The sequence below is a fragment of the Taeniopygia guttata genome, chromosome 28 (genome assembly GCF_048771995.1).
Source record: "Taeniopygia guttata chromosome 28, bTaeGut7.mat, whole genome shotgun sequence".
NCBI classification, from domain to species: Eukaryota; Metazoa; Chordata; class Aves; order Passeriformes; family Estrildidae; genus Taeniopygia; species Taeniopygia guttata.
In genome coordinates this window covers 5,458,988-5,483,086 of record NC_133053.1, presented here as the reverse complement: position 1 = coordinate 5,483,086, position 24,099 = coordinate 5,458,988, and the positions used below count along the sequence as shown (strand labels likewise).

Genomic DNA, 24,099 nt, shown 5'->3' with positions numbered 1-24,099 from the left:
GGGGGGAAATACAACTCCAAATATTCAGGAACAGAAAACTTCTCAGTGAATTTTAGTTTGTACAAAGTTTAACTATGTAGCCAAAAAACATCACTCTTCAGGAACGCCTAAAAACATCAACCTTGGGGACGTCCAATCTATGTTTTCTCCATTTCAGCACAGAGCTGGACCCTATCCTGTGCAGAGCCGACAGCAAAGACGGGCAAAATCACACAGTGCACGGCCGGCTGTGGACGATACTTTAGGGAACTACAGTGAAAACACACAAATACACCTTTCAGGGAACCCGTCAGCCCACAGGCCTGAGCCCTGTGAGTGACCGGGGCTGCTGCTCCACCAGGAGCGGGTGAGGGTCAGTCCTGTTGGTCACTCCGACCCCTTCCGCAGTTGCCACCAAAACCTCTTCGCTTCAGAGCCGGCCCCACGCTCGGTTTTGTCCTTGACGCGTATTCCGAACAGCAGCCGCGAGCCTTGATCGGGCGCGAAATGGTGGGCAGCGCGGAGCCCCGCGGCCATCTTGGCCACGGGACTGCATGTCCCAGGCGGCGCCGCGGCGCGAGGGGCCGCCCGCCCGCCATCTTAGCGCTCCCTCCCCCGGTGCGGCGGGATTGAATGAGCCGCTGCCCGCCCGCCTGCCCGACCAGCGCCATGTCAGGCACTCCGAGCCGCGGCACCCCCGGCGGGACCCCGCTGTCGCCGACCCGCATCTCCCGGCTGCAGGAGAAGGAGGAACTGCGGCAGCTCAATGACCGCCTGGCCGTTTACATTGACCGTGTGCGGGCGCTGGAGCTGGAGAACGACCGTCTGCTGCTGAAGATATCGGAGAAGGAGGAGGTCACCACCCGGGAGGTACGGCCGGAGTTGGGGACCAGCAGCGACTGCTTGTGGGGCGCCCCCCACCTCCATGCCGGGGCAGGTCCGTGGCCCAGGGCTCGCCCGGCCAGTTCCCGCCCGTTCCCTGCGCGGCGCGGGGTGCGCTGTGGCGGCTCCGTGCGGCCGCCGCGCCATGCCCGTCCGCCGCGTGGGGAGCGGCGGCTGTGAGGACCCGGCACCTACCCGCGCGGCCCCTCGGGGCGGCTCTCTAGCCGCGGTGTCGCGCTGAGGGGTACTGGCGACACGTTCAAGGCGGCTCAGGCCGGGATTCGGCACGGGGAGGAGCCCGTGCCGGTGGCGGGAGTGGAGCGGGGCGGACGCGGCGCTGCGGGCAGCATTGGCGGCTCCCGCGCCCGCCGGGCTGCGGCGCGGAGCCGCTGCGGGGCCCTTGGCCACGGGCGGGGCTCGGCCGGGGTCGCGGGCGGTCCGAGCCCTCCAATGCCCCGCGCCCACATCACACGCGTACTCTGCGACCGGGGTGCTGGGTGTCCCCTACGGCCTCTGTCTTGATGGCTGATGCAATGGGATGGGAGATTTGAAAGGGTTTAGACTGGCTTTGCTTCTGACCGTAGAAAATCTTTTACAGATTCCGTAAATACTCGGAATCAAGTCCGTGTAAGCGACTCTGATTTGTTTCCTCGAATTTTGGAAGCAAAACTGCGTGACTTTTTTCCCTAAACCTTGCTTTTCCCTATTCTGTGGTGTCTGCTTCCCGCGGTACTCTCCTTTCCTTATGCCGGAAGGATGTAGTCGGTGACACACTGGGACAGTCCCGTCCTGTGCAAGCCCAAACCCTCTCAGCAAGGTGCGGTGTCCCGCCACTGAGGTGGTTGTTGTTAAGGTGCTGTGGAAAGCCTACCAATAAACAGCCTGGGCTGTAACTTCTGGGATGTGATGGACCGCTGTGCCACTGTGTAGCTTTTAAATTTTTTTTCTTTTTCCTTTTTTCACCCCTTGAGATGCTGATTTAATGGTGCTCGGGGTGTTGGGAGGAGGGTTTGATTTAATTTAGTTTAAGCAGAGCAGATACTGTAGTGTCTTATTTGGAGATGGTTTGGAGAACCTGCAATCAGTACATTTATGCCCAAAACCAAAGTACCTTTAAAGTCCCTTTGTATCACTTAATGCTATATTGTATCTTCCATGCTTTCAAAGTCGCTAGCTGTTTCTAAGCATTAAATATCACTTGTCATGTGAAATCGTGCTATGAACAAAATAAATACATCTAATTTAGGGAACTTCTAAGCTGTAGATCGCTGGAGGCTAGAAGGAGTATCCCTTTGAAATGTGAGAGGCAAAATGTAATTCTACTGACAGCACACATGTAGCAAGAGTAAGAGGACAAGCAGACATGTAGATATAATTTCATTCGACTTTTTTAACATGAGCATAAACCAACTTGTAACAGCGTTCTGTGTGAGCAATTCTGAAAAGTATTCTGATGCGGTAATCAGAAAGTAAACTGGAGAATATTTGGTTACTTTTTAACCTTTTGGTTACTTTGAGCTTTCTGTCTCCAGTTTCTTCATCCAGACATTAAAAAGGTCTTAATCCTTGGACATAATAAACTTCTTCAGGATTCATGAAGCTCTTCTTTTGCACTGATGCTATGGCTTGTCTCTGGACCACCTTTGTTAAATACGTTCCTCATCCCTTTAGGAAGGTCTGTTTATTCTTTCTATATGTCCACAAAAGGAAACTTTATAGTTTTATTGTTTTAGTAGTGGGTAGTGGACATTGTTTTTGGACTATGGAAGCAGTAAGCCTTCACATAGTTGTCAGATTTTTGATTTACTGGAATGGGAAAATCCTATCCTTTTACTTTTGGGACCAACCTAGTAAATTGGATTTTCTGCTGACAATTCAGCAAATTCCAAGAATTATTAACTGTTGGAATTTGCATTCATAAAATGATTAGGCTTAGTGTGAAATAAGATATTAAATAAAAATAAACCCTTCAAATCCCACAACCCCCACAAACATACCCCAAAACAGCTCTTAACTTCTGTGTAGAAACACAGTTAAACATAGTCCAGTGAAATTTGCATACTGTTCTCTCTGTGTTATTAAATATATATGTAAGCATCTAAGCTCTGCATGCTTATAGGAGACTATTTTCTTTTTCCACAGTGTTCGGAATGAAAGCTCATGTTTGTTGTCCTCAACTGTGTGTAAATTTGAGTTGGATCTTATTTATTATTTATAAAAGCTAATTGAATATTCTGTTATTTTTGGCTTTTCTTTGGTAATGGCAGAAAACATCACCTGCCACTGTGGTAGGTAGTATCCTGCACATTGTGGGAAGCAGACAGGAGGAACTGCTCACCAGTGGGCTATTGGTTACTACCTGAGACTTTTGCCTAGAGAGCAGATGATGGGGTCCATGATCAAGAGTGGATTTCTCAAGGTTAAGGATAGCTATGGCAAGCAGTATACAGAACCATGGTTATCATGAGAGAGATGTTTGTTCTTTGTTTGTCAACTCCAATGTCCCACAGGGACCATACCTGAGCTGGGTGACACTGTTATTTACTGACATGACATGTCCTCAGTAATGGGTGACCGTTCCTGACACCCCCTGCCCCCACCCTGCATGTGTGGGAGCAGTTTTGGTCTGTGCTCAAAGTTCTGGTTTAGAGTAGTGTCTTCTGGATGAGAGTTCTACTGGTGCTGATCAGGCAAGGACTGTAGTCATTCTTCTGCCAGAAATTCTTTAATCATCAGCTGATCAGGATGTTCTTTTTCCTCATTGTTTCAATCACCAATTTGAAGAAGATTGCAGAAAGCAGCTGTTTGCTGTTTGTGTGGCAGTCTCAGCATAGTCGTAGACAATATCATTCCTGTTCTTTTTGATGGACACAGGGCTTCCATCTCTTAACAGGAGAGAAAAGAAACTTTGCAGTTGATTCATCTTTAGTTCTTTATTAATTAAAGCCTTTCTCCTAACCTTGTCCAATGCTGCTTTACTTGTATGTGTGAGAATCAAGGGCTTCCCTCTGGCTGCCTTGGAAGGCCTGGGACCCTGGCAGGGGTCAGGAACCCCCCCCGGACAGAGCCCTGAGAGACTCTGTCTGTGATCTTTGTCCATGGAAAAGAGTTCAATCTTACAGGATGAATTACAAGCTCTGAGTGTTTGATATAAGTAATAATTAAGTGTGGCACGGGTGCAAAAGTAAAATTTTAGGATTCTAGATTAGGGGTTCAAAGGGGACAAGATGGAGGAAATTGGGTGTGCCTTGTCCTTTTTCTCCTTCTTCATGCCCTCCATGTTTCACTGTGGTGTTGGCATTTTTCTGTTGGTTCAGGCTGGGGACACACTGTCCAACGTAGGTGACAGATATTGGCACGTTATTGTAAATCCAGCACAGGTAGTTTGTGGTATTTAATGTTTGTAACATCCCACTGAGGGCAGAGCCCCACACGCTGCCCTGCAGGACAGAGCTGCGGCAGGGCAGCAGAACATGTTAGAGATAAACAGAATAAACAACCTTGAAAACCAGCACAGACGAATTATGACTTCTTCTTTGGCAACAGGGCAGAAAGACAGAGACGTTCTACAATCTCAGAATCATCAATACCTCAGATTCCGACAGTATGCAGTAGGTACCTAGACAGATAAAAAGTATATACTGTAAGCCATCAGTCAAATGCAAAAAAAAAGGTTGCAGATGTGGCTGAGGGAACCTCTAACTGTTCTCATTCCTTTTCTGCTTTCCTCTGTCACTGCCCTTGTGTAAGGTAGCCTGTGACACAAGAGAAATTGAGCTTATCCCCTTGTTTTTTTTAATCCTTAGTACATGACTGATGCTGTTCTCACTGTGTTGGGGTCACTGTTGCAATAACATAATTTGTGAGGCTGGGAGGGGACATACTGGAAGAGGTAAGAGAACAGTCCTAGAGCTCTCCTCAATTCCCTTTTACTAACTCCCTGCCCTCTCCTGCAGTGCTTATGGTTGTAGCCTTCTTGAACAGATGTTTTGATGGGGACAGGAGAGACTGCACTGTTCTGAGGACACCCCACTGTGCTCAGCCCCTCAAAGGAGAATTAGAAAAATAAAATCCTTGGGAGCCTCAGCTCCTGATGGGAATTGCCCTTGTAACAAAAGCAGGATCTATAGGGTTCCTTCTTCATCCATGTCTTTCCATCTCTGTCGGTGTGAGTGCAGGTGGCTGCAATCTCACGTGGTTTCCTCTTACCTGCCAGTGTTGGAGCTACCATGCCCTTTGGTGACTAGAGCTACTGTCATGACCAGGATTTGAGTGTCTGGTGTTGCCTAGTTGTCACCTGCAAAATACATGCTTAGATGCCGCTGTAGATGTTGGGTCACTCAAGTTGCATCCTCTGAAATATTGAGTTAAATGGTTTTCTGGCACTGTAGATGTCATCTGGGAGGTGACGTAACACACATCTTCATTGCTCTTGAGAACCTGACTGATATTCTTGGTGGGCCTGAGCTATAGCTGACTGGCAGTCCTTTGTCAATCTATAACTGGCTAAATAAGAACATACTAAGCCACACCTGGTGGGAATACACTTATGTTTTGCACATTAATGTATTCTTATGAGATTAATGTTTCATCACCAAATTTGTCTGGAGTCACTTGTGGTTCGCTGGAACATGTTTCTTGCCATGTTCTTGTTTCTAGCATGTTGCTTCAGTGCCTTCTTGATATGTTTCAAGTCTTCACCGAATTACATGCTGCAGCTTTTCTCAAGCGGGGTTGCTTTGAGAGGGTCTGTGTTGGTGTGTCTGCTCTTGACCCACTGCCTACTGAGCTTTAAATGCTCCCAGTGGAGGTAGGTGAGAGCATCCAGCAGTTGTAGCTTTCAGAGTCTGCTATGGAAGCATCTCTGTTTTCTTTTTCTATTTCCTTGTTCCTGTGTTGCCCAACTACAAACTCACAGACTCTTTTGCCAGCAAAAGAGGGGGTGAAAAAGTGAAAGTACATTTGTCGTGCAATAAGGGTGTCTAGGTTGGCCTATGTGCAGGAAAAGTTACGCTTGGGTGCACATGGACATGAAGTGGATTGGGCTGCAGCATGTCCTTGTTTTCTGCTAAACATTTTGGGGTTTTTTCCTTTACTTTCATATGGGGTTTCCATTTTCACAGTTGAGAGACCCATTTGCTGGCCTAACCTGTCATATTGGAATGTTCGTTGCTGCTTCCCAGGGTTTGTATTCTGGGCATTGTAGAAAGTCTGCTGAAGCTCACATGGCCATATGAGTTATCCATTCTGCTCTTCAACAGAGGGACCAGTGCTAGTGGCAAGAGGGACCTGAAGAGTATCAGACATAACTACATGGCTCTGGGTGACTGTTGGAGGTTAGGGTTGGGTTTTGTTTGGGGTTTCTTTGGTTTGGCTATTTTTTGTTTTGGGAGTTTTTTGGTTTTGGATTTTCTTGTAGGGTTTTTTCTCTTTTCTTTCTCTTATGGAATTTTTCCCCCATTTGTTGCCTAAGAGAATGGAACTATATATACTTGAGAAAGACAAAGGCCAAGATGTGCAGAAGGGGTGCAGCTGGCTGCAGTACCTAAGGTTTTCTCTTGAGAAGTGCAGAGGCACTATGAGATTTTGGCTGGAGGTTCAGCGGCCGGGCTCAACTCCTCACTCGCTCTCGGGGTCAGAAGGCAGGCAGTTGGGCTGCTGCTGCTGCAGGGAGAATTTGCTGCCACCACGGAGTTCTGTCCTGCCATGTATGAGCCTTTGCTTATAAGAGCAGCCTTTGAACTGTGGCCTTTTCAACACCCAACCTCACTGGGAAGGACCCTCATCTACTGGGGTACCCCAGGGGAAAATCTGGAACCCTGAGCTCCTGGGAAGAAGTGTCTCCTAGCTGCCACTGCCCAGCCTCACTGTTTTTGGCGTCTGTTTCTGGCTTTTTGCTACACTTTATTGGACTCCCTGGGTCTCGCTGACCCCGGCCTCTCCTGGAACAGCTCCTGAGTTTCTGCTACGCTGTGTTTGCCACCCTGGGTGTGCCTGCCGCTGCTCTTCCAGCTTGCTTCTCTGAGGTTCCTGCTGCAGGCCATTCAGCTTCCCAAGCGGCGCTGAGCGCAGCTGCCCCACTGAGGGTTTGCACGGGAACCCTTTTTCTCTTTCACCCGCCATTGCCCTGTGGTGAGGCGGCTGAGCCCGCGCCACAGCGCCCCCTGCAGCCGCGGGGGAATCATCGCACTGCCCGGCCCGGCCGGGAGCCACCGGCGCCCCTGCCGGCTGTGCCCGGAACTGCACCGAAGGGGAAAGTGCGGGCGGGCGGGAGAGGCCGGGACCGGGTCTGGGACCGGGCCGGGACCGGGTCTGGGACCGGGTCTGTGCTCCGGGCCGGGACCGGGTCTGGGACCGGGTCTGGGACCGGGTCTGGGACCGGGTCTGGGACCGGGTCTGTGCTCCGGGCCGGGACCGGGACCGGGACCGGGTCTGGGACCGGGTCTGTGCTTCGGGCCGGGACCGGGTCTGTGCTCCGGGCCGGGACCGGGTCTGGGACCGGGTCTGGGACCGGGTCTGTGCTTCGGGCCGGGACCGGGTCTGGGACCGGGTCTGTGCTCCGGGCCGGGACCGGGTCTGGGACCGGGTCTGGGACCGGGTCTGTGCTGCTTCGGGCCGGGACCGGGTCTGGGACCGGGTCTGGGACCGGGTCTGTGCTCCGGGCCGGGACCGGGTCTGTGCTTCGGGCCGGGACCGGGCCGGGACCGGGTCTGGGACCGTGTCCGGGACCGGGTCTGTGCTGCTTCAGGCCGGGACCGGGTCTGGGACCGGGTCTGGGACCAGGCCTGTGCTTCGGGCTGGGACTGAGTGTGTTTGTTGTTGCTGCTGCTGTTCTTTGTTTGCCTTGTTGTACATACACATACTAGTAAAGAACTGTTATTTGTTTTCCCTTATCTTTGCCTGAAAGTCCCAAAATTTCAAAGCTATAATAATTTGGGGAGAAGGGGGTCACATTTTCCGTTCCTAGGGAGGTTTCTGCCTTCCTTGGCAGACACCTGTCTTTCAAATCAAGACAGTGATCATCAGTGGCATCAGAGCCCAGGTGGTGTGGGGAGAGTGAAGGGCTTGAGGATAGCCAAGCAGATCCTGCAGAGCAACTCTGGATTCCACAACTGCTGTTGGCAGCAGGGTTTTGGATTCTGCAACAAACCCCCAGTGCAAATTTAGTCTGGGTGGAGAATGGATTGAGAGTCACTCTGGGACGGACTTAGGGGTGTTGGTGGGTGAGAGGCTCAACCTGCCCTGACCATGGGCACTAGCCCCCACAAACCCCCTCTGTGATGGGCTGAGCCCCCAATGTGGGCAGCAGGGGAGAGGGCATTCTGAACCTCTGATCTGTTCAGAGAAGCTATGCCTGCCTCATCCCTGGAAGTGTTCAGGCCAGATTGAGGCTTGGAACAACTGGGGATAGTGGAAGATGACCCTGCACATGGCAAGTGGTTGGAATGAGATGGGTTTTAAGGTCTTTTTCAACCCAACTCGTTCGTTGATTCTTTGACCATGGAACTATCTTTCAGGATTCACAACTGCTTCAGAGAGACAGGATCCACCTGACTAAATGTTCAGCATACAGTTGGATAACCCTGTCACATGCTGTGTTAGGAAGTGGCTCACGAATTGGTCACAATGGGTTATAGTGATGGAGGGACATCAGGCTGACATTGATCACAAGTGGAGTTCCAGCCTCAGCCCATCAATATCTTCATCAATGATCTTTGGATGCAGGACTGTGGTGGATTCTATGAAAGTTTGCCAGTGACACTAAATTGGGAGGAGCTTTCAACACCTGCAAGGGCAGAGAGGCCCTCCAGAGAAATGCTGACCAATCAGAGATGGGAAATCACCAACCATGTGAAGTTTAACAAGGGCAAGTGCTAGATGCTGCCCCTAGGATGGGGCAGCCATGGTTGTGTGGATGGACTAGGGAACAAGAAGCTGAAGAGGGGCTACAGAAAGGGGCCCAGGGGTTCAGATTGATTGAAGTTGGATCTGAGTCAGCAGTGCCCTGGAGCCAGGAGGGCCAACCATGTCCTTAGGGGCATCAGGCCAGCTGGGCGAGGGAGAGGATTGTGTCTCTCTGCTCTGCACTGGAGCAGCCTCACCTTGTGTTCTGGGGGCAGTTTAGGGCACCACAGTATAAAAAAGACATTAAGCTAATAGAGAAGTGTCCAAAGAAGGGCCACAAGGATGGGGAAGGGTCTACAGGGGAAGTTGTATGAGGAGCTGCTGAGGGCACTTGGTTTGTTCAGCCTGGAGGAAACTAAAGGGAGACCTCAATGCAGTCTTCAGCCTCCTCATGAGAGGCGGGTACCAGTCTGTACACTCTCATGACCAATGAGAGAGCTTGAGGAAACAGCATGGAGCTGAGTCGGGGAGGTTTAGCTTGGATATCAGGATGTTTTTTCCCAGGAGGTAGTTGGGCACTGAACAGGTTCCCTGGGGAAGTGTTCAGAGCACCAAGGCTGCCAGAGCTCAAGGAGCATTTGGGCAACACTCTCAGGCACAGTGTAGGATTCTTGGGATGCCCTGTGCAGTGCCAGGAGTAGGACTTGATGCTCCTGACAGGTCTAACTCAGTATTCTATGAAATTTGTTCTGGCATCCTTTCACAGAAGCAAAAGTAGCATTCTTACATGGTCTGTACGTTTTAGTTGTCTGATATAACTTTGAAATAATCATGCCTTATAAAAAATAAAAAGGTATAGAAGACTTCATGGTGCCTCATGCAGTTTGTATTGCTGATTATATGATAAATTATTTTGGGACAGGGAGAAGTCTGTAGTTCTTTATCCTCTGAGATAGAGAACAAGACTGGAAGCTCATTTCTGAGCAGTTCACATTTCTATAGTTCATCTGGTTTCAGACCGTTTGTAGCTTTGTAGTGGAAGAACAGCAGAGTCAAATTGGGCCCTTGGGCTTGTATTCCACAAAATGTCTTCACGTGTTTAAAAAAAAAAATCTCCCAAAGCGGCAGTATTGGGAATAAGGGCAAGTAGTTGAAGTTAAGATTGTACAGTGCACTGATCTAGTTCAGTTTATCTCTTGGGAAGGTTTGCACATTTCAAACATAGTATGTTTTGTTGCAGTGGTAATAAAAACTAAATATTTGGGTTGCTCGTTAATGGAAAATGTTCAATATAGAATGTTCTTAAATGGCAGTAATCATATCATACACCCTTTTTCAAAAGAAACTTGTGTGTAACCTGGTCCTATGTTTCAGTTCTTTAATAGTTGTGATGTTCTCATACCCAATACTTTTTTTTTGCCTTAGGTGAGTGGAATCAAGAGTCTCTATGAGTCTGAACTGGCTGATGCTCGAAGAGTTCTGGATGAAACTGCCAAAGAGAGGGCTAGATTACAAATTGAAATAGGAAAGCTGAGAGCAGAACTTGAGGAGTTCAATAAAAGGTGAGGAGAGTAGTCAATTTCTTTTCTTTCAATTAGAATGGACAATATTTGCTATTATACTATAATAATACTATAATTGAAATTATGCTAATGATGCTTCTTAAAACGCCTTTTGGAAGCAGATCCATGAGAAGATACAGGTTTGTCAGAGGGAAAATCCTTCAGCTTGCTGGTACAACTGGTCAGAACACATAATTCCAGCAGTATATACACAAGTGTATTTGTAAATGTAAGATGAATGTCACGTGATGTGAGAGTCAAGCAAATGGCTGTGCCTGCTTTGTTGTGTCATACCTCCCCTTACGTGAACGTGCATGTGTGCAGCTGCTTGGTTGTCCTGGGTTATAATATTGGGGTGTATTCCATTACCACCTCAAGATGCAATCCCTTTCCTTCCTTATCTCATGACTCAGAGATAAGTCCCTCCAGGAGGAGCTGTTCTTTTAGCCAGATGACTGATAAGACCACAGTATTCTATTGTGAGATGCTCCACCCAGAGGGAGGAGCCAAGCGATGCCATCAAGGACATAAGTGGGGTTGTGCAGGCAGCAAGGAGATCCCCTCTTCCAAGGGGAACAGCTGAGACCTTCTCTGCACTGGACCTCCAGAGGGAAACTCCATCAGTCTACAGGAGCACTGCATGGACAGAGCCATATCTGCTACCATTGCCCTAGCCAGCAAGTGTCAGGTTGTATCTCTAACTCTGTCAGTGGTTCTTCTTTTGTGCTATTGTATGTATTTGGTTCTTTGTTCCCTTTTTCCTAATAAATTGTACTTCTGACTTAGAGCCTCTCACTGGTTTTGCTTTTCAAACTGGGACATAATTTTGGGGCCCAACCTGGGGCTAGGAGCTACTAAAAAAGTCAGAATTACAATTTTGCTATGATGCTTAACATGTTTATATGGGTCTCATACGTAACTCTCTATGTTTTTCCATGCACAGGGCATTTTCTGCCGATTATAATGCTCCTGTGTAAATCAGGGTACAGTATAAAAATTGCGTTATTGGTCTATTATTTCTATAGCATGATAACCTCAGAGACAATGAATGTAATTTGGAATATATATTCACTTTTGTTTTCTTGTCCTAATCTAAGCTGCTATGTTTGGGACCTCAAAAATCTCACCCAGCCCCTGGGGGGAGGGGTAAAGAATTACTTTTCCCAGCCTTTCAGATTTGACACGCCGTTTTTGAAAAGGTTGAGCTCCCTCTAGATACCAAAGATAGCATAGTGTTGCTGTTAGTTCTGTTTTGTCTTCTCTGCACAGCTTGCAACCTGCTTAGGGACAAAGCACTATATGATGTGGTGCAGCGTTTTCTTGAAGAAGAGGAAAGGAGAAGCAAAACAACAGTATCCATGCCCACGCAGACTGCCACAAAAAAAGAAGAAACCAGCAGCAAAACAGCATCCATGTCTATACAGACTGTGACAGAAGAGGAAGGAACCAAATGTGAAACAACAGCATCTATGTCCACGCAGACTGTCATAGAGGAAGAAAGAACCACAAATAAAGCAACAGTGTCTGTGTCTACGCAGACTGTCACAGAGGAGGAAGAAACCCAAAGCACCGTCAGCATTTCCACACAGACCATCACTGAACCCAAACAGCCTGAACCAGTAGCAGTAGCCCCCATTCAGAAGAAGAAATCAAAAAGCAAATCAGTCCCCATAGTGACCAACGAGGATGTGGCAGGACCCTCGCACCCAGCAGAAGAGACAGAGCCAGAAATCATCACTCGAACTCTGTTCCTAGGTGAGCTGCATGACCTGCAGAGAGAATTCACCCACCAGATGAACGAGTCCATCCTTACCTGGCTGCTCCGCATCTGGGACACTGCAGCCAGTGAGACCATTCTGGATGGAAGTGAGGCCAAGCAACTGGGAGCGCTGTCCAGGGAGAGGTCATTGACCAGGGGATTGGGAGAACCCAAGAAACTCTCAGTCTCTGCCGACGACTGCTGACAAGCGTGAGGGATAGATACCTTTGCAAAGAAGACCTTCAGGTACACCAAGGAAAATGGAGCACAATAGAACAAGGTATCCGATGCCTGAGGGAATTGGCTATGCTGGAGATAATTTTCTCAGAAGATGAGAGATTTCCTAAGAGCCCAGATTGTGTCCAGTGCACATCACAGATGTGGTTGAGATTTGCACGGCTTGGACCACAGATGTATTCCCGTTACCTGGCAACACTGCAATGGAGAGAAGGCGAGGACAGGGTGGGTGTCTTAGTCAATAAACTAAGAATTTACAAGGACACTGTCACCGCCCCATTTCGTACCCATGTCTCGTCCGTAGAAACAAGACTGGCTGAGCAAGTCTGGGGCTTGATTGAAGAGAGCCATCAGAAACTAAAAAAGGAACTTAAGGAAGAAGTCAATCGCATCTCACCAGAGCCAACAAGAGTCTCTGCCATTAGGAGCCGGCATTCCCCAGCCAAGGAGAGAGGATACACTCCATGAGGTAACCTCTGGTTTTTCCTTCAGGAGCATGGAGAAGACATGAGGAAGTGGGATGGAAACCCCACCTCCTCCTTAGCAGCCCAGGTATGTGAACTGAAAAGAGGAACCCCCAACACGAGAAGCTCATCTAGAGTCAATGCTGCTCCAGTCTCTCACACATGAAATTCTAGACAATATAGGAATGATGATATGACTGACCCTCTTGAAGGAACCTCAGGAAGCTATTTGCAGGAAGAGAGCAATGTGTACCATGACCAGGAATAGAGGGGCCCTGCCTCTAGCCAGGTAGAGGACAGGGACAATCAGATCTATTGGACTGTGTAGATCCGATGGCCTGGCACATCTGACCCACAAAAATATACAGCTTTGGTTGACACTGGTGCCCAATGTACCCTGATGCCATCAAGTTATGTAGGAGCAGAATCTATTTCCATCTCTGGGGTAACAGGAGGATCCCAGCAGCTGACTGTATTGGAGGCCGAAGTAAGCTTAACTGGGAACGGGTGGCAGAAACACCCCATCGTGACTGGCCCAGAGGCCCCATGTATCCTTGGCATAGACTACCTCAGAAATAGATATTTTAAATCCAAAAGGACATTGTTGGGCTTTCAGGATAGCTGCTGTAGAGACAGAAGACATCCGGAAACTGAAAACCTTGCCTGCCCTCTCAGATGACCCTTCTGCTGTGGGACTGCTGAGAGTTGAAGAACAGCAGGTACCAGTCGCCACAGCAACAGTACACCATCGGCAATATCGCACCAACAGAGACTGTGATTCCCATCCATGAGATGATCCGTAAACTGGAGAGCCAAGGGGTGGTTAGCAAAGATCATTCTCCTTTCAACAGCCCTAAATGGCCAGTGCGCAAGTCCAGTGGAGAATGGAGACTGACGTTGGATTACCGCGGCCTGAATGAGGTCACACCGCCACTGAGTGCTGCTGTGCCAGACATGTTGGAGCTTCAGTACGAGCTAGAGTCCAAGGCAGCAAAGTGGTATGCGACCATTGATATTGCCAATGCCTTCTCCATCCCTTTGGCAGCAGAATGCAGGCCTCAGTTTGCCTTCACCTTGAGGGGAGTGCAGTACACCTGGAACCGACTGCCCCAGGGGTGGAAACACAGCCCCACCATCTGCCATGGGCTGATTCAGACCGCACTGGAAAAGAGCGAGGCTCCCGAACATCTACAGTATACTGACAACATCATCGTATGGGGGAGCACAGCAAAGGAAGTTTTTGAAAAAGGAGAAAAGATTGTCCAGATTCTACTGAAAGCTGGTTTTGCCATTAAGCGAAGCAAAGTTAAGGGAGCAGCTCAGGAAATTCAGTTTCTAGGAGTCAAGTGGCAAGATGGATGTCGTCAGATCCCAACAGAAGTAATCAACAAAATCACTGCTATGTCTCCACCTACCAACAAGAAGGAAACACAAGCTTTCCTAGGCAACATAGGTTTCTGGAGAATGCACATTCCTGAGTACAGCCAAATTGTGAGCCCTCTCTACCTGGTTACCCGCAAGAAGAATGATTTCCACTGGGGCCCTGAACAGCAACAAGCCTTCACCCAGATCAAACAGGAAATTGCTCATGTGGTAGCCCTTGGCCCAGTCAGGACAGGACCGAAGGTAAAGAAAGTGCTCTACTTTGCAGCCAGGAACCATGGTCTGTCCTGGAGCCTTTGGCAGAAGGTACCTGGTGAGACTTGGGGTCGACCACTGGGATTCTGGAGTCGGAGCTACAGAGGGTCTGAAGCAAATTACACTCCCACAGAGAAGGAAATCTTGGCTGCCTATGAAGGAGTTCAAGCTGCTTCAGAAGTAATTGGCACAGAAACACAGCTGCTTCTGGCACCCCGGCTACCAGTGCTGGGGTGGATGTTTAAAGGAAAGGTTCCTTCCACACATCATGCCACCAACACCACATGGAGTAAATGGATTGCCCTCATCACCCAGCACGCCCATATTGGAAATCTGAATCGCCCTGGGATTCTGCAAATTATAACAAACTGGCCTGAAGGGGAGACTTTTGGATTGTCTTCTGAAGAGGAAGAGCAGGTGGCATGTGCTGAGGAAGCTCCACCATACAATGAGCTACCAGAGACTGAAAGATGATATGCTCCTTTCACTGATGGTTCCTGCCAAATTGTAGGCACGAAATGGAAATGGAAAGCTGCAGTGTGGAGCCCCACACAACAAGTTGCACAAGCCACTGAGGGGCAAGGTGGATCAAGTCAGGTTGCAGAGCTTAAAGCTGTCCAGCTGGCTTTAGATATTGTTGGACGAGAAAAGTGGCCGAGACTCTACCTCTACACCTGCTCATGGATGGTAGCCAATGCTCTGTGGGGATGGCTGAGTCACTGGAAAAAGGCCAACTGGCAGCGCAGAGGGAAACCCATCTGGGCCGCTGAGATTTGGCAGGACATTGCCACCAGGATAGAAAGGCTGACCTTAAAGATTCGACATGTGGATGCACACATACCCAAGAGTCGGGCTAATGAAGAGCATCACAACAACAAGCAGGTGGACCAAGCTGCCAAGGTGGAAGTACCACAGGTGGATCTCAACTGGCAGCATAAGGGAGAATTATTCCTAGCTCGTTGGGCTCATGATGCTTCTGGTCATCAGGGGAAAGATGCTACATACTGATGCGCCCGTGACTGAGGGGTGGTCCTTACTATGAAGAACATCTCACAGGTCATCCACAACTGCGAAACCTGCGCTGCAATCAAACAGGCCAAGCAGGTAAAGCCTCTGTGGTACGGTGGGCAATGTTTGAAGTACAGGTATGGGGAAGCCTGGCAAATTGACTACATCACGCTTCCCCAAACCCGCCAAGGCAAGCGCTACATACTGACCATGGTGGAAGCAACCACAGGATGGTTAGAAACCTACGCAGTGCCTCATGCTACTGCCCGGAATACCATCTTGGGCCTAGAAAAGCAAGTCCTGTGGAGACATGGCACCCCTGAGAGAACTGAGTTGGACAATGGAACCCATTTCAAAAATGGCCTTATAAACACCTGGGCCAGGGAACATGGTATTGAATGGATATACCATTATCCCCTGTCATGAAGCAGGTGCCGGGAAAGTTGAACATTGTAAAGGACTGCTTAAAATGACCCTGAAGGCACTTGGCGGAGGAAGCTTCAGAAACTGGGAACTGAACTTGGCAAAAGCCACCTGGATGATCAACACCCGAGGATCCATCAATCGAGCTGGACCGGCCCAGTCTGAACCCCTGCACACAGTAGATGGAGACAAAGTTCCTGTGACACACATGAAAGGCATTCGAGGAAAGACCGTTTGGATTAACCCCACCACAGGCAGGGGCAAATCCATCCATGGGATTGTTTTTGCTCAAGGACCTGGTTACACTTGGTGGGTAATGCAGAAGGACAGGAAAACCCACTGTGTACCACAAGGAGACCTAATTTTAAGCGAGAGCTGTATGTGAAGCTTCAGTCTGTATTTGTAAAAAGATGTTGGTTTGGCTATAGGTGGTAATAGAATAAGGGGCGGTTATGTCCTAGGTTATAATATTGGGGTGTATTCCATTACCACCTCAAGATGCAATCCCTTTCCTTCCTTATCTCATGACTCAGAGATAAGTCCCTCCAGGAGGAGCTGTTCTTTTAGCCAGATGACTGATAAGATCACAGTATTCTATTGTGAGATGCTCCACCCAGAGGGAGGAGCCAAACGATGCCATCAAGGACATAAGTGGGGTTGTGCAGACAGCAAGGAGATCCCCTCTTCCAAGGGGAACAGCTGAGACCTTCTCTGCACTGGACCTCCAGAGGGAAACTCCATCAGTCTACAGGAGCACTGCTTGGACAGAACCATATCTGCTACCATTGCCCTAGCCAGCAAGTGTCAGGTTGTATCTCTAACTCTGTCAGTGGTTCTTCTTTTGTGCTATTGTATGTATTTGGTTCTTTGTTCCCTTTTTCCTAATAAATTGTACTTCTGACTTAGAGCCTCTCACTGGTTTTGCTTTTCAAACCAGGACATGGGTAAACTGGATTGAGAAAGAGGTCTAGATTAAAATTTATCCACCCAAGGAGGGTTAATTAATGGTTTTTATTGTCTGGTTCACTGTATGACTGATGGGAAGGATAGAAGAAAAGGGAAAGGGTTGGCTCTGAGCAGTTTGGGAATATAGAAGCAGTGTTGCCTTGAAAAGACATGAAGCTACAATGTAAATGTGCTGGGAGAAGACCTTTTACTGACTAACATTCTTTAAACTCCTCTTCAGTTTGCATCACAGAGAATTGGCATAATAAACTAGTTCCTGAAGCGAAGTAGAATCCATTATTTCAATTCCCATGGGAATTATTTGTAATAAAACACTGTTTAGCAGTATAAACTTCATTTAAAAGTTAATATATGTAGTAGAAAAAAAAAATTACTTCTAATTGAATTTTGCTACCTATTTTAATATATAAGATTCATGAATTACAGATTTTTCCTGAGCAGGTCATTATGTACATCACCTGTTTATCAAATGTTGTAATCTATAAAATAGGTTTTAATCTGGCAGTGCCACTAAGGCCTGCTTTAAATTTCTCATCTCTCTTCATTTACAGCTAAGTGGTTATAATAGGACTTAAGTGTTTCCCTCTCCTGTCTTTTATTTTTTTTTCTGACTAGCTAGTTGATTTATGATAAAGTATTTCATGTTTTCTCTGTAAATTTTGCTATATCACTGGATGCTTATTTTCTCTGCTGGGCCCTCTTTTGAAACTCAGCCATTGGAGATATTTTTGTAATTTGTCCTAAAACAACTATCCATGAAATAGCGATAGTGTAAGCATCTGCATTTGAGTGAGTCGGTGTAAAGTCTGTTGAAGCATGGCTAATACCATAGGCCTGCATGTGGTTAGGCAAGCTGTGTGCTGGTATTTGTGGACTTGGTTAGCTCAGCTTTTTTTAACCATGAAAAAGTCCTACGGTAACTAGGTCATCTGTAAAACCTCTGAAGTGTAGTGAGTGAATCCCATCTGGCCCTATTGGGATGTTCCTGTTGGGACTGTTTTTCCTCTTCAAAGCCTCAGGCCAGCAGTCTTGGCATTTATTTTGGATAGTATATTTTGCATAGCAGTTGGCATCACTTGGACTAAGGTTGTCTCTCTTGTCTTGTGATAGCAGGTACTCTTCTTGCTTGACTTTTAAAGCAAACTCCATAAGAGAGCAACAGTAGTAACTGGGAATTTGGTTCACCTCTCATGTTCTGCAATATTATGTTTCTCTGTTTTGATTAAGGTATCCTTAGAAGTATCTTCACTTGGCAGGTAGTGAGAATCCAGTTGATTCCTGTTCTTTAGACTTCATAGCCCTAAGAGACTTTACATATACTTTGTTGTGGAAATTTGTACATGTAAAGTGATGGAGATGGTGTTTTCCCTTGGATCACTCCCTCATCCAGTGTCTGGACAACTGGGTTGCCCCTTATCAGTCACTTCAATGACCAATTCTACCAAACTAATTTGCTCTTTTTGTTGTCTTGTGCAATAGATGAGGAAAAAATACCTGGTTTTCTGTGTTTGTCTCTGTGTTTACAGTTCATACCAGTAGAGTTGAATTCCTCAGTTTCAGAGTTTCTCCTACTTAATTCCTTCTAGTCCCTTGAGATGCTTGTAATGTTCTTGGAGTGTTCGTGGAGTGTCTAGCTTGTGATATGGCCACATTTTAAATATGATTCTTGTAAGTGCAACTTTCAATTTTTTGTCTGATTTGCAGTGTTCACTTGACATCTAGCTCATCACTGAAGCTTCCCTGTCTATGCTGACAGTCAGATGGTGCTTCTCTCAGGCCAAACTTGCTTTGAGAACTGTGTAATGGAGGAGTAGGTTATTGCATAAGTTTATATTCAGTACTATTTCCTCTATCTCTCTTTCAAGCTCATAACAGAGATTTAAGGATGCCGGCACAGTCTGGCCAGGAGGGATCCCGAACATTACCATTCTGTTGTTTGCTTGGAATAGGCACTGTCAAGAATTCTGTATGGTTCAAGCTGTACATCAAATACTTCTATACATTCCCATCCCTGGAAGCACTCGCTTGCTGCCTGGCTTCTGCAGTGGGAGGAAGCAGGAGGTTGTGTGAGCACATGCTGCTGTTCATGATCAGAGTGAAGTGGCATTTTAAGTCCTGCACAGGCAGAAGGCTCCCAGGTCTGATTGGTTGTGACACAGGCACATTGGCTTGTTTTACAACACGTGTAATATAGTGCTTGTAACCTTCTGACTACTGCTAAATAACTGTCTGTTAAATAGAAGAATGTTTTGTCTATGCCTCCAGGAAGCTGCTGAGTGTGAAGACACTGCACATATGTTGCAGAACAGAATTCACAGTGACAGATTGGACTGATGATAAGAAAAATTGGTTACAGTTAAATAAAAACAAATTCCAAGATCTACACCATGAAATGCAGAGAGAAAACACAAGCTGATTGCATCACAAAATAAAGATGTCAGCTTAGAAAAAGATTTACCTGGGCCTTCATGCTGAACCATGTAAACCATTGGTAAACAACTGTATGAGCCACAGGTAAAGCACTGTGTGTAGGGCACACCAATACTCAATAATGGAGGAGTTTTGTAAAGTAATTCTGGCCAGTTCAGGAAAATCAGAAATTCAAGAAGACAGTACAAGTGATGAGGATTTTGGGAACCAAGCTTCAGGATGCGGACTCGTTAGCAAAGTTTGTATTAATCTAGAACAGTGGTTTTTCAGCTCTTTTTTTTTTTTTTTTTTTTTTTTTTTTTTTTTTTTTTGCAAACATAATAGCTTTTTTTCCATGTTTGGAGTTGCAGATTGAATAAAGAGCTTTTAAAAGCCTGTATGTAGTAGGAATTCTCTTCAAAGCTATTTATGTGGGCCCTTAAAGCAGATTATGGACCACAGGTGCAAACTACAGATCAGATTAGAAGTGTGAAGAAAGAAAGAGAGAAAAGGTTTCTGCGATGACTTAAGAGAAAAAAAATTTAAAAATTGTTCCCTCCATCCCATGTGGTGTGAGACTAGAACAGTGAACTTAAGCAGCAACAAGGAAGGATTATAGCACATAACAGATCCATTGTTAATAACATAATGATATATGCTGAGAAAAGCTGCAGAAAGTCACTATGTTAGATGAAAAGAGTAAAAATTACTTGGTGGCCAGAAGGAAAATTGTCTTGAGCATATCTGCAAGTTGGATATAACAGCTCAAATAATAATATTTAAAGCACTTGGACATGCTTTGCCCATAATGAATACTGATGAAGAAATACTGTTTTGTTCCTGAAAGGTGACCACATTTCCATAGTGGATTATTGTATTTTACTACTTTTTATGGGAGTACATCATAAAGAATATGCTTGAGCACATGAGTGACAGATGTAAACCCAAGGGTTTACATCAGGGCTTACACATGGGATGTAAACCCTTGGATGTTCAGACCTCTTTGACCATTGCATGTTGTGCTGCATCTGTGGTCCCCAGAGGGGGCTCCCAAGCTGTGAGTTCGCTGGTAGCAGCAGGCAGGCAAGAAGACTCCACAAGGCTTCTGAGGGTGCTGATTAGATGAGGGTTTACTGGGGGTCCTACCCCCGGGAAGCAGCATGGTTTCTGAGGGAGAGGGGAGGGGAGGAGGAGAGAGGGAGAAGCTAGGGAGAAAAGGGCCAAAGAGAGCCTGGTCTCTCCCCGTCACACTTAACAGGGAGATTCAAAGTGGGCACACAATAAGACTTGGGCCAATGGAATTACAGATACATGATACTTTAGGGGAGGATTACAGGCTTGGAATAAACTACATTTTCGAGCGGTGAGACAGAGCATACCATTTAACTAAAATGTAGCACCACAATTGCATGCACTTTGTTTGCTTCATGGACTGTACTGCAAAGTAGAAGGTACCAGCTTTGTAGCTGCCAGATGAAAAAGTACTGTTTATACTTTATGTGTGTTGCCATCTCTTAGCTGCCAGAGTTGCCTTCTCGTTTTTCTCTTGTCTGTCCATGACATGTTTTTTACTGTACCATGCATTTACAGAACATAGTACCAGCTGCACATTTTGGGGGTGTTCCAGGTCAGTGATCAGCAGCATTTGCAGGTTACTGCAGGAGCCATGTAGTGGTGAGCTGGGCTTGATGAAAGGTATCTGATAACAAAATACTTGTGGCTGTAATTAGGACATACTCAGGGTGGGTGTGCACCCATGTATAAGTATAATGTACTTTTGTTTTTCCAGCTACAAGAAGAAAGATGCAGATTTGTCTGTGGCTCAGGGTCGTATCAAGGATCTGGAAGTTCTCTTCCATAGAAGTGAAGCAGAACTCAATACTGTCCTGAATGAGAAACGCAGTCTGGAAGCAGAGGTGGCTGATCTGCGTGCCCAGCTTGCTAAGGTATGGTAGGGAATGCTCTCTTGCTTGAGCACAGGACAGGCTGTGTAGCTTAAATTCGCTTTTTTCTTTGCAGTTAGTTGACAGTCTGGACATCAGTGATGCACCTTGCTCACTGCTGAATCTTTGGCTGCCCCTCTTGGATACACAACTAAATTTTAAGAAATCTATGTAAAACAACCAAAGCAAGACAGTGTTTTAGACATTTTGGTTGTCAGATGCTTTTGTTTTAAAATTCCTGATGTTTCTATATCTTGAGTCATTAAATGTTGTCCTTTGTAAGGTCCTGCATTATTTTACACCTGTGCTGGAGTACCCAGTGGGGCCATGCTAGCAAGAAAAAGAAAGTGCAGCATATTGTGCATGAGGAATTAATATTCCTGGCCCTTTATCAGAATGTATTGAACTAATCCTACATTTTAAATAGCTTATATGCTTGGTTCAAATACCAATTAACACACACACGTTTTGTTTTGGTTTTTTTTCTGGGGCTTTTTTTATTTATTGTGTTTTCTTTATGGTGGTGGTGTGGATTGGTTTTCTTTAAATCAGTCACTAGATATTAGTTTTGTTGTTGTGAGTAACTGCTCCAAAGACATCAGATGAAGACTGTAAAAGTTTTATGGATGGACGATAGGAATCCAGACAAAACTATGTTTAAAATTCTTTACTAGGCTGAAGATGGTCATGCTGTGGCAAAGAAGCAGTTGGAGAAGGAGACACTCATGCGTGTGGACCTGGAAAATCGGTGCCAGAGTTTGCAAGAGGATCTGGATTTCAGGAAGAATGTATTTGAGGAGGTATTATCAATCTAGTAATCTTGCCACTGTCTAAAGTTAATGTAGCTTTTAATCAAATTGACTATGAGCAACTACTAACTAGTCCAGGTAGAGAAAATAAGTATTATCCTTCCTATAAATGGGTTGAGTAATAAAATAGGTGAAGGTTTTATACCTGTTTACATGGTAAATCAGTGGTGGAATCAGTATGAGAACCAGGTGACAAGAGTATTGTTCCATGGGCAAGTGAACTGGAGCCAGCTGACTGCTGTGGGAAAGGGAAAATATTTTTCCCTCTCTCTGGACCTGTTTGCATGACCCTGCTCTTTACTTAGACCAGCTTTGATTGCTGGACCTGATTATAACCTGTTTTTATTGACTAGAATAGTATGCAACTGCCTTGCTTATTGCAGAGGTAGTTTTCTGCCTGTTAAGTGAATGGTTCTAGTAAAGTCCAAAATTTTTGTAATAGTGGGAACTGGGAGAGGAAGGCATGACTTTCTCTCTGTACCTGATGCAAAGTGTTACGTCTGTTTATTCCGTCTCTGGTGGCTCTGCTAGCTCATTCAATGAGTGGCTGCTGAGCAGTTGCCACCTGCTTCCACTGTTCATCTCATCTACTCTAGGTGTGATTCACCTAACCATTTCAACCAGATTAACTAGAAACATAAAGTTTTCTTGGTTAATTTTTGACTGCTTAGTGGCTGAGTTGATTTACCACAGAATCCAGATGAGTGCTCAGACTGATTTAAGGGATGGGACAGGGCTATGTGGCTAAGGACAGGAGACAGGGGCTGGAGCAGGGAAAAAAAACCAACCAGGGAGATCAGCCTGAGATGTACTGACCATAGTCTCACTTCTATGCCCTGGAGTGGTTGGATTGGTACACTGACTGCAGTGACAGATCCTTATTTGGTTGTAGGACCTTAAAATAACTTTTCTTCTTGGGAATAATGTGTTGTTATTGACTGAAGGTGAAAGTAAATGAGATAGCAGAAGCTAATCCTAAAGCTTGCTGTGCTGAAGGGTATGTTCTTTAGCCATTTCTGAAGCTCTTTGATTCTTGTATGCCTCCATTCAACACATGAAGCAATAAATTGATTTCCTTTACATTAGTGAATTTATTTGGTTTACTGAAGGGTCCAAATCTCCATTAGAATTGAGTCATCATGACTGGGAGTGTGGCAAGTGAAGCCTGCTTATTCTAGTGGTGTTGAACTGCTGGATCAGCTCGGCCCTTCACCTGATCCTTTTTAGTCCCCCACAATATTCCTTTAGCTTCTGAGCTCTCATTGCCTACAGTTACTGAGAGACTGCTGCTTGCTAGTTTTCTTGGTGTAAAAATTAACCACAGAAAGAAAAGCTTATTCCATATCACCTCAGAGCACATTGCTGCTAGTAAAAGGACATGTTTCTGGGAATCTATTTTAGATGTAGAGCATTTCTGTAAAACAACTAGTAAAGTTGTTTTGAGTATGTGTTAGCCTCCTATGACTCCAGTCTAGCAAAATTGAGTCTTGCTTCACTTGCTGTTGTTCCTCATGGCCCTGCTGCTAACTTCAGGCCTCCTCCCAGTACTCAGAACTACTCCTTGGTTGTTTGTCCTGCCCTGAAGGAAGAAATTATTTTTCTCATACCACACATTCAGACCTAGCCAGGTCTCTGCATGAATAAGTGCATGAGTAAGCCTTACCTTACTAGTTTGCAACCAGTGTTGTTAAACACAGAAAACCAATACACTTCTAAAAATGAAAATTTCTCAGTGCAAACTCTGATCATAAAAAATTATGTCTTCAGGATTGCTTGGATTGCTGCTTTATTAACGCTGTAATCAAAATCTAATAAGAAGAGGTCATCAAGTATATAGAACATAGATGAGACCCCATGTGCTTAAGAGTGAAATTTGAAGATGCAGTTTTTCTCTATAATTTTTTAAAATATATATAATGTTCACAAATGGTGTTCATTTTCATTTGACTCTTTGTAGACTGCTATTGTAATGTCAGGATGCATATTGAGATGACAGGGTTTGTAGTGAAGCATATGGAATCTCTTTGCTATGTAAAAATTGATGGTTTTTTCACCTCCCTTCCCCCCATGTTGACTTTTGTAGCATAAACCAGCCCCTTACTTAGACGGTATGTGGGTATTTTTGAAGTTGGTGTTAAGTTGGATCACTTTAAGAATTACATCCTGACAAAGAAC

At 46.1% G+C, this 24,099-nt stretch overlaps 1 protein-coding gene across 1 annotated transcript in view; it reads left to right on the top strand.

Annotated features, from left to right (window-relative positions):
* The first annotated feature begins 538 nt into the window (after positions 1–538).
* LMNB2 (lamin B2) overlaps positions 539–24,099 on the top strand; it is a 37,758-nt gene continuing 14,197 nt past the window's right edge. The window contains exons 1-4 of the mRNA XM_002189084.7: positions 539–849; positions 10,132–10,268; positions 20,962–21,118; positions 21,790–21,915. Coding sequence (XP_002189120.1) covers positions 613–849; positions 10,132–10,268; positions 20,962–21,118; positions 21,790–21,915 — 657 coding nt within the window. The 5' untranslated portion in view covers positions 539–612. The remainder of the gene's footprint in view (positions 850–10,131; positions 10,269–20,961; positions 21,119–21,789; positions 21,916–24,099) is intronic.